This window comes from Anoplopoma fimbria, chromosome 15 (genome assembly GCF_027596085.1).
Source record: "Anoplopoma fimbria isolate UVic2021 breed Golden Eagle Sablefish chromosome 15, Afim_UVic_2022, whole genome shotgun sequence".
In the NCBI taxonomy this organism is placed as follows: Eukaryota; Metazoa; Chordata; class Actinopteri; order Perciformes; family Anoplopomatidae; genus Anoplopoma; species Anoplopoma fimbria.
This window is the reverse complement of record NC_072463.1, coordinates 4,483,161-4,498,386: the sequence shown is the minus strand read 5'-3', so window position 1 is coordinate 4,498,386 and position 15,226 is coordinate 4,483,161. Positions and strand designations below refer to the sequence as shown.

The 15,226-nt window shown below is 43.2% G+C and overlaps 1 protein-coding gene across 3 annotated transcripts in view; it reads right to left on the bottom strand.

The window, feature by feature from the left end:
• fgfr3 (fibroblast growth factor receptor 3) overlaps nt 1-14,060 on the bottom strand; it is a 65,558-nt gene extending 51,498 nt beyond the window's left edge. For all 3 annotated transcript variants that reach the window (XM_054614462.1, XM_054614461.1, XM_054614463.1), the window contains exon 1: nt 13,896-14,060. In XM_054614462.1, coding sequence (XP_054470437.1) covers nt 13,896-14,043 — 148 coding nt within the window. In that variant the 5' untranslated portion in view covers nt 14,044-14,060. The remainder of the gene's footprint in view (nt 1-13,895) is intronic.
• Between the last annotated feature and the right edge of the window lie 1,166 nt (nt 14,061-15,226).

Sequence of the window (15,226 nt, the reverse complement as noted above, 5' to 3'; positions counted from 1 at the left end):
CCCTCCGCCTGGCCCTCCGCTCGGCTGCACTAACGAGCATCGGAAGCTACTGTACATCCAGAGCATCTTGGCAGCGCCCAATCAGCCTTTCAGACCCTCACCGTCGACCCCCACCTGCCCTCCATCCCTCCATCCCTCCAGCCTGGGTTTGGTCCACGGTAATTGTCATTCCAAAGACGAACTGGCCTAGTTTCAATTCAGCAGACAAGTGTAAGAAGCTCGGAACCCACAGAAGCCAGGGTGTCTGCGAAGTGTGTGTGTGTGTGTGTGTGTGTGTGTGTGTGTGTGTGTGTGTGTGTGTGTGTGTGTGTGTGTGTGTGTGTGTGTGTGGGGCCACTATACAACATAATCACACTTCCCTTCACAACACGGAGGAACCAATCCGATTACAAGGCGGCTGTTTGGATCTCGTGATGCGAACGTCAAAAAGCTTCTGTTTTAGGCAGCGACTTGTCTTTATGGCTAATTTTAACTTAACAGAGAGAGCGGGGAAAACTGATGCTCCGTCAGCATCCGTGTTTCTTGCTGAGTCAGGGAAGTGACTCGAAAAAGACGACAAGCTGAAACTGGGGCAAGAGCACAAAAATAAGAACGCTGTGCTGTGATGTAGCGAGCTGGCTAGAAAATCTAAGAACAAACACAATCTATAGAAAAAATGAAAAATCAAGGGGCCATCAAAAAGTTCCATCCTACTTCTCAATTTGCAACATTGCTTGCAGAGATATTAAAGGATAAAACAACATCTATCATCTAATGGAATATATTGTCATCACCAAAAACTAGTTGCACAAATTCATAGTGAAACATCTAGAGGTTGAATATGTTTTTAGGGGAAATCCAGAAGTTAAACCCCAAATAACTTGAATTAATTACAGAATGCGTCTTATAGCCAAAACCCCAAAGACAAGAAACAGCTGAACATCTCTGGACTCTGACCCAGCAGAACGAGGAGACGCCTGATTGAAATGTTGACCTCCGATGACCCCGACCCCTGCCCTGAACTCTGGGCAAGTGAACCCCCCGTCCACACACACACACACACACACACACACACACACACACACACACACACACACACACACACACACACACACACACACACACACACACACACACACACACACACACACACACAGAACTATTGATGCTCCCCAGCTGGGATGACCTGCCCCCCCTACAAAAGTCTGTGTCGGTGGGTGGGATGGTGATAGTGTGAGAGGTGACAAAGACGTCAGTGTCACGGAGTGTGATGTATATAAAAGCGCACTTGTTTTTTTGGACTTGACCACACACCAACCTACATACACACACACATACACACACACATATATAGATACAGAACAAGCCTAAAGCTCGGATTGTTCTGCGTCGCCGTAGCGAGTTGGCATCGCTGCAGCGCTGTGAATTCAGCCGTCATCCATCATTCTCTCACACACTGACTTTGTGCTTCAGAAGAGTTAACAATGGCGACAAAGTAGAGAAGCTTTGAACTGAATGTTAAAACCTTCATCTGGACTTTGTTAATTAATCTGTCATGCTTTGAGAAGACAAAGCTTTTCTTCAGCCTTCAACATGCCGTCTTCACTTTGAGTAAACACCACCAGCAGCTGAAACATGGAGCAGGAAGAATGAAGTCCAGTTCTTTACTGTCTGCATGTTTGGTGTAAAACCTTTGTGTTTTTGTCTGGGAATTTTGGGGGATTGTAGAGAGAATTAATAATATAAATTTACACATTGGCTAATTCCAGGTTGAGACTACTTTTAAATTCAGTTTCAATTCAGGAGTTCAATGTTTTCCCACCAGAATCTTAAGTTAATCGATCCTGACAGTGAGGACAAGGCTCTGAAATAGTATTTAGACCTTCATGGGAAAACAAGAGAATAAAGATCATGTACATGAATAGGTAGCTGAATGAACAAAATCCCCAAAATGTGTAAATTTGACTAAAAAAGGTTTGTTTTTTGGTCTGATCCACGTTTTGGTTTGACCTCAGTAGAAAGTAGTAGAAATGCAAGGGCTAGTTTTCCAAAATCAAGCTAAATTTTAAAACATTTTTATCCGATGAGGGTCAGAAGGTGGAGGCGGGGTTGTTGCGTCCCTGGGTTGAGATCAGCAGGACATAAAAGCGTTTACTGCTGTGTTTATGATGCTGTTTATTAGTGCGGTGGGACTGCGTGGGTCCGTCTCTCTGGTTGTTAGCTCTCCAAGTAAAACCTGCTGCTTCTGATCACAGGAGCACCGACACACACACACACACACACACACACACACACACACACACACACACACACACACACACACACACACACACACACACACACACACACACACTTCCTGAGCTGCTTCCTGTCCAGTACCGACCTGCTGCTGAACAACCACCAAGCTCTTCTTCTATCTTCCTCCTTTTTTACTCTTTTAGGCCAACACGCACCGAAAGAGGCTGAGGCGCAGGTTTAGAAGTACATGAATTGTTATAAACATGAGGGCGAGTCAAACTGCTCTGACGCCTCTCGTCTGACCTTGATTTTAAGTCTTTTTTGTCTGTTTGGAGAGCGCTAAAGTGAATAAAAAGCTAAGAATTATTCCCAAGAGGAGGTCACTTCATTAAAGAAATCAATTATTAATTAATAATAATAATACTGTCGCTTTTATTTGTTAAAATGTAAAATGCATGATGGGAGACCCAAAATAAGTTGTTTTTTTCCAGTTTGTGAGCTCTCTGCAGGTTGGCAACTGTACTCAGCCAAAGATTGTTCATGAGGTAAGAGAAGCACTCACACCGCTCTGCAACTGTGAGTTAACTGTGTTTTTGTAGTCCCAAGAACTCCTGAAAGAGTTATCAATTTCAATTTCACATTATCGAGTCAAACTTTCATTTATATCAAATCATAATTCAATCTTATTATTTAGGTCGATTTAAACGACTAAGGGTATACAAAAATGTCGCCATAAATACTGCTTGTTCTGTCTTAAAACAGATGCCTGCAGTGCACCAAAGGAGCATCAATGACGTGCGCAACATAGTTTGTGAATTATTGCTTTCAGTGCATTGGGTCTTTAGTCTCTTGACAGTCTTTTTTTTTTACAGAACTATCAAACTGATGAAAAAAAAATGTAAACGTGTTGAAGCAGAAATAAAAATAACTGTGTTACGAGCATACGGACTCCCCCTGGGTCTCCATCTGAACATGGAGAAACTCTTCCGCACAGGCCTGGTGCGTTAAGTGTGTTTGCTTATGAGAGCGGGACGAGAGCAGGAAAGCCTCTAATCCCATCATCCCTCCCTCCAGGACCTGCCTTCACTTACAGCACAAACAGGCCACAGAGAGGAGAACAACTGGAGCACAGTTGTCCTGAGACATCTATACCAGACATCTATGCTAAAACAGCCTGAACACTGAACAATAGTCCTCTGGAACCAGAGTTAATAGGAACCAACTGACACTTTATGGGGCAAAAAACAAACAAAATCATGTTTAACGTTCAACTGTAAATGTTAAATATGAACAAAACCATCATTTTGCAATTTTAACAAATCTAACATATCGTTTTAGCAGCCTTGCAGGTACCGGGACATCCAGACATAGGTATCTATGGTAACCACGTCAGTAAACAGTGGCTGCGTTTTGGTTCACTTCCTGCAATTGGGTCCGGTTATATTCTCACTACAAGCCGCCGCTTTGGGGTTCAGCTGGAAACGGCCTGCGAACACCTCTTGCAAGTGGACTCGAACTGGTTGTCGTGATCCACACCAGATTAGGATTACTGCGTTCTCAACTGGAGTTTGATTAAAACGGACTAGACGTCGGCTTTTAAAAGCTCCTTTAGAGAGTTAGTACTCTAGAGACAGACGGGAAACAAGGGTAGACAGAGAGAGAGAAGTGTGACATGCAACAAAGGTACCCAACTGGAATTGAAACTGGGGACAATGCAGGTATATGGAATGCCAAAAAATGTTCACAAGAAGTTGAACTGCAAAATAGTTTCAGCCAACAAAAGCTAAAAAGTCTTGCTGATGAAATATTATTTCCAGGATTTAGCTTTGTTGAGTATTTCTGTGCCCTGTGTCATAGAGTTTAGGTTAATCAGTGTCGTTGCAACTTCTCCTTGTCAGCAATCACAGTCCATAAAAAAGTAACAATCATCATTGTGATCTTTTTAAGAAGTCTGCAACAAAGTTATTCTTAAAAAGATCAGATTGCAAAAAAACTGCTTCTTTGGATAAACAAAAAGAAAAACCCCAGAATGGTAAAAATAATCGAATGTTTTCCGTTTCTAAACTTTGCGGTGAAACGCAGCAGATAAACCGGCGTCCATACGCTGAGCCAGCGATGAGGAGAGAGTTGTCACATGGGGAAAAAATGTACTCAATTACCAGAAACACCGCACTCCAAAGTAACATTTCATGGGAATTTTGAAATGATTTCTGCCTTTGGTTATTTAAAACTGGAGTCAGCTCGACGGTCGCTGCTCTGCATTTATCCAGCACAACACCGAAGTCTCTCTTTCTCTTCTTTCCAGTCTTCCATTACGCTCTGCAGACGGTCCCAGGGTTTATTATTTTAGCTCTCCTAGCATAATAACATAAGGGGAGAGAGAGTGTGAGGAGTGGGGGAGACGTGGGAGGCATGGAAGCCGAGTTTGGTTTCTATATTAGATGTGTCAGCTTTAAACAGAAGTGAGTCGACCCTGGACCTTTTTTTGAAACGAAGCGTCGGCGGAGGAGTTGAGCAAAGAGGATGGAGCAACCAGCTGAGAGAGAAAGAGAGGCGGAGTCTATTATTCTAGCGGTGCAGCAACTTATGTATAACGTGCTTTGGCAATAGTGCACTTAATTATGGTCAAGCCAATGAGGCTAATTTGGATTTATCCTGGCAGACACAGAGAAGAAGAGGAGGGATGGAGGAGGAGGAGGTGGAAGATGAGCAGATGTGCGAGTGTGACCACGAGGAAGGAGAGAGGAAAGAGGAAGATAGAGGGAGGAAGAAGATGAAAGAGACACACACACACACACACACACACACACACACACACAATGACAAGCAGGGAGGTAAGAACATACCCCTACACACTGCCTCTCTCTCTGACACACACACAAAATGTTCAACACTGTCTGTTGGCTCTCTGTTTCCATTCACAGAAATGTAAATGAGGTGAAGCAGAGCCAGACAGGACCGCTCTGCTTCTGGTTAGTGGTTAAGAGAGAGAGAGAGAGAGAGAGAGAGAGAGAGAGAGAGAGAGAGAGACAGCAGTGACGTAAGGTAATTACGACAAGGCCCTGTTGCATACTAGTTACTAGTAACGAAGCACACCCAGATTTTGCGCTATACTACAGCCTCCGCATATCACATTGTTTTCGTCACATGATCAAATTGACATTGGTTAACATCAACAAACATATTGACAATGTTTTGGTTTATGCAGAAGAAGTAAGCACAAGACTGTGTGCACGTGTGTTTGTGTATGAGAAGCCATTTGGGGTGTAGAGGGGGAGTCAAGGGGCTGACTGATGGGTGAGACAGATCAAGCCTCGATTGTCTCTCTCTCTCTCTCTCGCTCTGTGTGTGTGTGTGTGTGTGTGTGTGTGTGTGTGTGTGTGTGTGTGTGTGTGTGTGTGTGTGTGTGTGTGTGTGTGTGTGTGTGTGTGAGAGTGTTGGACTCCTTACAGCTTGGCACACAACCTGCCATCTGTTTGCTTCTGCCAGCAACAAAATACACTCTTCCAATGGGGTTGGCACACACACACACACACACACACACAACATGTTTATATGCATACATGAGGACCGTGTATATTGGCCCATTTTGCAATTGCCATCCATCACAACAATTCAATCAGCATTATGCAATTAAATCAATGGTGTCCCTAAATCCAGGTGTCAGCAAGAGAGAGAAAGTCAAAGTGAGAGAGAGAGAGAGAGAGAGAGAGAGAGAGAGAGAGCATGGAGAAACGGTTCAAAGGAGACACATAATTTCAATAAAACACCATCAAGCAGTCACTTCACAGCACATAAATATTTTGTCAGATTTAACTGCAGCTCTAGCTGACTTAACCCCCAACTCCCCCCCTCCCTGCGCGCCCTCCAGAAACCAGTCCTTCTGATACGACACAAGGAACCTCTTTGTTCATCTCCATGTTTGCCTTATCTGTTAAGTATCTCAACAATTTCCTCAAGGGGAGCTTTGTAATTAAAAACCCACCGTATGTCAACGCCGCTAAGAAACACAGTGAACCGCAGCCAGAGGTAGAGCAGAGGACATGTACAGGTGTGTGAGTGCGTAACAGAGAGTGTGTGTGTGTGTGTGTGTGTGTGTGTGTGTGTGTGTGTGTGTGTGTGTGTGTGTGTGTGTGTGTGTGTTCGTGCTGCAAAGACATCATTAGGGTTGAAACGGGTGGAGCCTTCAAAGGGATCCGAAAACTGACGGGGATTTGACAAAAAGCCGAAATTAAAAAAATCAGAGAAGTCAGAAGTTTCAAAGCTTAAAATGTGTTTGTGTCAGTTTGACAACATATCTGTGTGCTGAAAGGGAAAAGAGACAAAAAATGTAATCCCACTGCGGGAAAAGGTGGTCCGGGTTAGACGCGAGCAGATCACACAGACTGGTCTGTATTTTCATCCATAATTCATCAAGTGACATGCAGAGAGGGTTTCAAAGGGCATTAATGAGGTGTATTAATACAAACGTAGCCGTGGCCCGCAGACAAGGTTCGTACCGAGGCCCCTGGCTGACAATGACCTCCTGATCTACAGCTGTCTGCTAATTCTCTCCGTTCACGGTGAAAGCTCTCCCAGGTATATGTTTAACCCAAACCTGAGACACTTTGATGATCTCTGGGAGGATTTTACACTCTGTGACTACAGATGAAGGGATAACAGCGACTGAACATCTTTACGAGGTTACTGTTACAGTCAATCAATAAAGAAAGAAATACATAACTGAGAGCTGGGTTTTTATTTGGAATTTTGAATCCCTTTAAGTACCGATATGAAACCTGGGCTGTGGAAGTATAGGTAAGTTAAAAACATTACAAAAATTACGTTCCTATACAACTGAACTGTATAATCAATTTTGTTTCGAGAGAAATTTATTTTCTCCCGGATAACAGTTTTAAACACGTGTTAAACTTGTAAATTTAAACAAAAAAACACTATGCAACATAAGTACTTAGTCATTTTTAGTAAAACATCATGGTTTGGCTTAAAATTTGTAAGTTTGTTACATTATTAAAGTTAAGGATGCATATCAAAATGAGTGGACGTCGACTTTTTGTTCCACATTGGAACACGAACAATGGTCTCCTGGATGAAAGTCCCATCTATTCACCCTGACCTTCTCCCCACAAACACTTTAATTCGAAACTTATTTTTGAAACGTCAAAAACAAACCTAATCTGGAAGAAAAAACTTTCCCCTCAAAACATAATTGACAATGCAGTTTTGTTTTATTGGAACAGGTTTCATTGTTCAGTCTTACAGACAATCAAAATTTTGATCAGTAACATAAAATTACCGAGTTGCAATACACAGTCTTGGTCCTGAAATATGAGGCACATTTTGTTTCATTTAGTTTGATTGAAGCTTTCACTTGTGATCTGACAGTAAAACCTTCAATAACATTTTGCTTAGCAACAAGCTTTTTCCACTTGGACTCAACTGTGAGTTGTCCTTGAAAATAATACTGCATCTGGACAATAATACTCTGCAAGTGCTTAACAAAAATCTCCCTAATTCAAAATGCACAAAGAAAAATGACACAACACAAAGTAGAACACATTCCACTGTTATAGTAATATATTTTAAAAGGTAAAATATGATCCTTGTGTGAATTTAAGAGCTTCAACAGGTAATTTATATTATATTTGAATTCATTTTAATAGGTGTTTGCTGTAAATCACAATAGACTTTAAGGAGTTCAGGAGAAGCGTCCCACCATGATCCTTCAGTAAACATGACTATGAGTTGTGTTCAATGTTTAATTCCCATCCAACAAAGTGTCTTAAGTGCCTAGTGGATTAAGTGCCTGATGGACTGAGGATAGAACAGCCATTGTTCAACGAGTCGTCATTCTCCAGAGCTTATTTGGCCTGCGCGCCTCCGACACTTGCCAAAAAGATTTCTTGATAATGTTGCCAGGGAAATGAACATTCATGCACAGACTCCGAAAGCAAAAGTGTTGCTGCAGAGGAAGACAAACCACGAGGAGTAACTTTACGCTTAAGTTGTGATGAACGGCTCAGATTTCTCAGAGACTCGAATACAGCCCACACATGGAGGACTACTCATTTACATAATATGATGATTAAAGGGTATGTGGAGTTCCCCGCAGAAGATTACACTAAGATCTCACTCGAGAAAACAACCTTTTAATCAACGCACACTGGAGAGGCTGAGCCCACTGTATCTCTGCAGGAGTAAAAACACTCTGAAATAAAAGAGAACAAAAGCTTAAATGATTAGCAAAACTGTGTGAAAAAGTGTCCACTGTGTATTTATGATGCAATATTCCTGTTCATTTACTTCTTTCAAAAATGTTTGCAAAGGCTGGATTCCTTAAAGATTAAATGTAATGTTTGTTATATCTTCTGTTTTCTTAAAGTAAAATAATCATCGTAATTCATCACAAAATTGTAATAAATTGAAGGCACTATAAATCTGATTGTTGCATAACTGTATTCAAAGAATAAATAATTAATACAAAAAGATTTTTTTTGCCAAAAAATACTTGTTTTTACTGAATAGAGCTTGAAGGCATTGAACTTAAGACAGTTTTCTCTACACTGACAGACTGTGACAAGTGTATTTTTCACACTAAATCTTTCCTCGTAAAATGAGCTGAATAACAGCTGGCTGTAAACGCTGCGTGTTTTCACTGCTATTCTACACTGAAACTGCTGGCTGAATACACTATATACAGTCCACACAAATACACACAAATACACACACACACACACCCTTCAGGACAACACTGCCAATTTCAAAGACTTACAGAACACTGGAGAGGTTTTCAAAAGACAAGTGTGTGTGTGTGTGTGTGTGTGTGTGTGTGTGTGTGTGTGTGTGTGTGTGTAGGAGAGAGAGAGAGAGAGAGAGAGGGAGAATGGTAGGAAAGAAAAATGAAATTTGACAGAGAATGACAGCGAGAGTGGAGTGACGTGTGTTTGTGTGTGTGTGTGTGTGTGTGTGTGTGTGTGTGTGTGTGTGTGTGTGTGTGTGTGTGTGTGTGTGTGTGATTTGTAGAGCATGAGCGTAAATCTGTGGATGGCGTGGTTTTAACGAGTCTCCTAATGACCCAAACAACCCCTGCTGACATTTACAGTCCTTGCCAGGAGAGGGGGTGGCAGGGGGTCAGTGACCTCACACACACACACACACACACACACACACACATAGACACAGACTCACACACAACCTTGTACTACTATCTTTATAAGGGCATTCTCAACCTTAACCTGACCTTAACCATCGCAACTTGACCTCATCACTTACCCGAATGCGTCATCCACTAAGAATAAGGCAGATGATATATTGGACTCATATTATTTTAGTGTAAGAGAACAGTACAGTAAAATAAGGTGAGGTCTGCAGAGAAAACCTGCAATGCTAACTGTGGACAACAATGCCAAAGCACATTTTTTTTTACTTTTTGCTGTCCTCCCCGACAAAATTTTCAGCCTCAAGTTATGAAGCTCCCTCACACAAGGATTAAGTTGTTTAAGTTTGTATTAGACTATTAATACAAACCTGCATTGCTTGAATAATTACAAAATGTCCAAAATGTCCTTACTGTCCAAAGACGTCCTCACACTGTCAATGGTCCTCACAAAGATAGCTGTACAAGTACACACACACACACACACTCACACTTTCTGTCATTTCTGTGTCTAAAAATGACCCATATTTGTTTTCTTGTCTGGTTGAAAGTAATAATGACCATACACACCCACACTGTCTTATTCATTCTCTCTCTCTCGCTCTCACACACAACCACACACATGTATACACTTACACACACATTTACACACAGACTCTCCGCAATCCTTTAATTTTTGACGTTCCCTCTTTTCATTTTCTTTTAATGCCTCCCTTTCATAATCTGCCTCTGCTCATACAGACATAACATTCACTTAACTGCAGACTCCACGTAGGCCTGCTCTGTCACACACACACACACACACACACACACACACACACACACACACACACACACACACACACACACACACACACACACACACACACACACACACACACACACACAAAACTGCAATTGGCTGCAAACTGAACGTGTTGAATTTATGTGTCTGCTGTGCTCACAGAGAACGTCGGAGAAGATGAGCCACATATTTCTTCTGAGCTCAATAGGGGGCCAGCAAGACCCAAGAGTGTGTGTGGTCAGTAAATACAGAGGGGAGAAGAATAACACACACACACACACACACACACACACACACACACACACACACACACACACACACACACACACACACACACACACACACACACACACAGACACAGCCTCTGTTCTTTGTCATCAGTCTTTCACATGGGTCAACTTGGCTTCTCAAACATTTATCTCACACGTGCATGAACACAGGCTTTTCGAAGTATGGCAGTACTGTAGTTTAAATCATCAAATTTGGCATAAACGTCAACCTGACCTCAAGGATGCACTGATAATCAGATGGTCAAAGGTCAAGAGGTCAAGGCTACTGTGACCCCACAAAACATATTTTGAGCCATAACTTAAGAATTCATAAGCCGATCATGTCAACTTCAATGATTCAGTTATGACATGTCATTTTGGGGTTTTTTTATATATCAAATTACATAAAGCGTTACTTAAACAGCTCATCAAGCATAATGTTTTTTTCTCTCATCGACAAAAGCTGTTTTTCCTCAACAGAAAGTTATTTTGTCTTCTCAAAAACATAACTACGGTGGCCCACAGGGGCCAGTGGTCTCGTACACATTATTAATCTCTGACACCTCAAGGAAAACACGTAAATCATTTTTTAATTTTTAAATAAGGCTGCCAAATCTGAGCTCAATTACTTTTAATTTATATTTACATGCACGCTGTAAACTATCAAGGTCACTTTTGTCCTTAGCACCCGCTAATTTCTGACCCTGAAACAGATATGCACATTAATCTGCACCCCCCACACAGACACACACACACACACACACACACACATACACACACGCACACACACACAACCACAGGATTAAACACAGAAAACACCAACCCAAGTGACAACTTTGCCCGGAGCTGCAGTGGCTGAGGGGAAATTGTGCCATCTGCCAGTAAACGACAGTCATTTTATCCCCACTGCTCATCCATCTGTGGACGTGGGGAACGCTGCTGGAGGCCAGGGGGCCGCAAGGGGAGACGGGGGCCGGAGATACCCACCAGGCACAGAGGCCGCTGTATGTGGGCTTCACAGCCTTTTTTAACCTCCTGATTATATAGAAAAAAATGCAAGAGCTACCGGAGGAAACAAGAGGATTCTGTGAATGTTAAAGCTAAAGAAGAAAATGAACCATCAAGGATGAATTATTCCTTTTAGGAGTCTAAGCATGAGTTTCAATATTTAAGCTTTCCAGGATGACAGCAAGATCTTCTTCACTGATTAGTGATCAGATTATCAGAAGCAGAATATTATAATTTTATATGGCTATGAGTCATTTTAATGACTTAATCATTTTCTCAACTTGTAGAGCAACGTGTGATCCTTCAAGGGACCTGAAAACATGAACATCTTCATAACTGAAGATATCAAACTTTAGATTCAGGTTTTCCAGATGTTTTTCTGTATCTGTGGTCGTGAAGGGGACCTCTATCACGTCAAAGGTTGACGACACTGACTCAAAAGTCTAACCCCCATTTCAAATGAGAGATTCATCATCAAACTGAGCCAAAAAAAACCTTCCATCTCACCAGGAAACGTCTCCGATGGAAACAAGGCTGCTCGTGTTATCACCTGACCTCTCACATCAAATTAATCATATAATCAAAACATTACCAACTTGAAACAATATCGTCTCTCTTAGCTGCAGTATTTATGTTTTTGTACCACGCTGGGGAGATCAGACACAGAGGGGTTGGACGATGCCAAGCGAGATAGGCTGCGATGGCTCCCAGCAGGGAAGGCAATGAGGCGGACACAATCACAACACGTCTGCTGTAACATTGGGGGTTTTACATGAGAGAGGGCACAAGGGGGGCAGAGAGAGGAGAGGGGAGGGAACTCTTGGCTATGAAAGGCGGAATTCACACACAGGTAGACGGCTGTAACATCAGCCTGACGCAGGGCTGCTTTTGAGGGAAATCCATGTCGACATGAAGTCTAAATGAAAGTCTTTTAAGTCACAGAATGATCAATGTATGGGATTATGTACCATGAGCGAATTATTGCGAAATGACTTCCGACAGCGTGAGGGGGAATCTGAAGGGCTTCATTTCCCAAGAACCCGCTTGCTGTACATATTATCCAGCTTATCACACAGCCACGAAATCACCTACTTCACAAAACATATTGATTTGTGGGTGATTTAATTGATTTAAAAATGAATTTTGTAGCTTCTGCCCGCCGTGTATGGAGATTAGAACTACGTCAATGGCGACAGACCGTAGAATTCCGTGATTGACCAATCAGAATTGAGTATTCAGCTGAGCCATTCCTTCCAAAGCTGTGTTTATCACGCTTTTTTTTTTTTTTTTGTGCATCAAGTCATTTCAATGCAGGAGCCTTAAACTGAAACATGCAAGGTCATCTTTTTCTTGTTTTCTTGTGTTTTCCAGGTCAAAACATGGGATGTTCAGGTGGTTAATTCTACAGTTTGTCAAATGTAACAGCAGTAAAGTCCAAAGTCCTCATTTTTGTCTCGAGTCTATCTGGTCTGACCCCAGTTATTTGGAGGATATACACACATGCACATGTTAAGACACTGCATGTCCATGTTCATGCACACACACTTGTAGTATCGGGACTTGCATAAGACAGATGGATGGCATCCAGAGAGCGCCCGGCTCCTCGTCTTTCTTAATGCACTGCAGCGTGTAAAATGTGTTAAAGACTAAATAACTCTCCACTAAAAAGAAAACGGGGAGGGAGGAGGAAAAAACAACACTCGGCTGACGCCTCAGAAAAAGATTACTCCGCTGTGTTTGGCTTCTTTTTTGCGCAATATGGAGAGATTAAAGCCAACACAGCTCAACGTTTACTTTGGACTGATCGTCGGGTATTTCTCCGCCTCGAGAACAAAGAGGGAAAATCGCAGCGAACCAAGAAGAGTCCAATTAAATCCTCCTCGTAAAAAAAGAGACTCCGCCACATTTGTACAAACAATAAATGTGCCTTTTGAAGTGATGAACACACAGAAAGCGGAACGTGGTTCTAAGCAGAATTCATATTAGCATGGAAAGATGAAGCACAGAAACAATTGAGGAAGAGAAGCCAATGTGTGTGAGCAGCTTAACATTGTCTTTCTTGTTTTTTTGTTTTTTTTGTTTGGGAACGAGAATCCTTTCTGGCTTCTTTTATGCCGGTTCATGACGGAGTATGAAGCCAACTTGAGAGGGGAATTCTTTCTGAGCTGCATGTTTGTAGTTTAGCCACAAGAAAAGTGACGCTTTAGGTTTTCTTTTTCTCACTTTCTCACAGAGACGCTTGTTCTGTCTGACTAACCGTCCAAAACCAGAGGACATTCAGTTCACAGTGATGCAAAAAAACAGAGCAAAGCAGCAAATCCTCACATTTTCAATATTTGGCACTTTTGCTTGATAAATGGCACCTGATCTGATCGATTCTTTGGCGTTCTTCGCACACAATCACCAGTGTGGCGTAATCAGCAGCGTGTAAGAATCCCCTTGTTTTGGCGTTGTACCCTACCTGTGGGCTGAGCGGTTGGCAGCCTGGCCGGAGCGACGCAGAGAGGCAGGAGGAAGGAGATCCAGAGCGAGCACCACAGCGCCGTCATCCCTCTGGACGGCGAGGCGAGGCGCAGAGCAGCGAGGCTCGACTCGGACTCAGACGACATCCTCCGTTCGCATGCTGTCCGGCAGAACGGCGGCCTCCGACGCCGCAAGAAAGTATCCAACAACTCCCCGACGCCGACCTGGAAAGAAGAAACATGAGGAGAAAATCAATCAGAGCTGAATAACAGAGAGACGTCTGAACACGCGACCAACTCTGGAACTCCAAACTATGAAATATGGGACAGCAATTTGAACACAGTGCGAAGAAGAAGCTCCTCGGGCGCTGCACACATGCTACTATATTTTGACCTGACATTCCACACAGATTTCAAGGATTACTGTGGAAATCCCTCTTTGCAGCTCGTCCCAGAAACTTTTTTCTCAGAGCACCTGATCGTCAAGAAAAAGGCTGGATAGGAGCTCTGATATTGGAACAGCTCAACAATCCCCCAACCTAGAATACAAGTTCATTAACCGGTGGAGGAGGAAGAAGAATCGCATTATTTCAGACCGAAACGGCACGTCAGTCCGTCCACGGGCCTCTCTTCTGCCTGAGAAACTCCTCCGCATGGTTTAGGCAGCCGACTGACACGGATTCACTAATCTTCCCGGCGGATGAGGAATGCCGCCGCCTCCGGCTCCAGTGGGCCCAACGTGCCCGGCGGCCTCGCAGGAGGATGAGGGAGCGTGACGGCTGTACGGCGAGCGGCGGCGGTGCAGTGCTCCGCTCTCTGTTTGCTTAAGCAGGGGAGAAGCTGGAATGCACTGAGGTTTGAGGAGAAAGCTCTGAGCGAGGTGCCCAGAAAAGCAAACCCCCCCCCCCATCACACACCCACACACACACACACACACAACAGCAACTGTTAGCTTAAACTTTAGGGGCTCTGTCCAGCTTCAGAATAGCCTTGGCTTTGAGACCCCGACAAAAACAGACGCAAAGGTTTGGCCAACACACACGCAAACATTACAGAGGGCTTTGCTTCTGCACACAGAGGTGTATTGTACACACACACACACACACACACACACACACACACACACACACACACACACACACACACACACACACACACACACACACACACACGCAGTCCAGAGAGAGGTTGTGTTGTCTTAAGCCTTAACAGTACTGTTTTTCTTTCTCTCAGAGGACCTGTGACCCACTCCTTGCTCAGCACAAACCGAAGCCGACCCTGCGAGGCTCTGTTTGCACATTATCGCTCTCCGACATGGAACTCAAGGGGG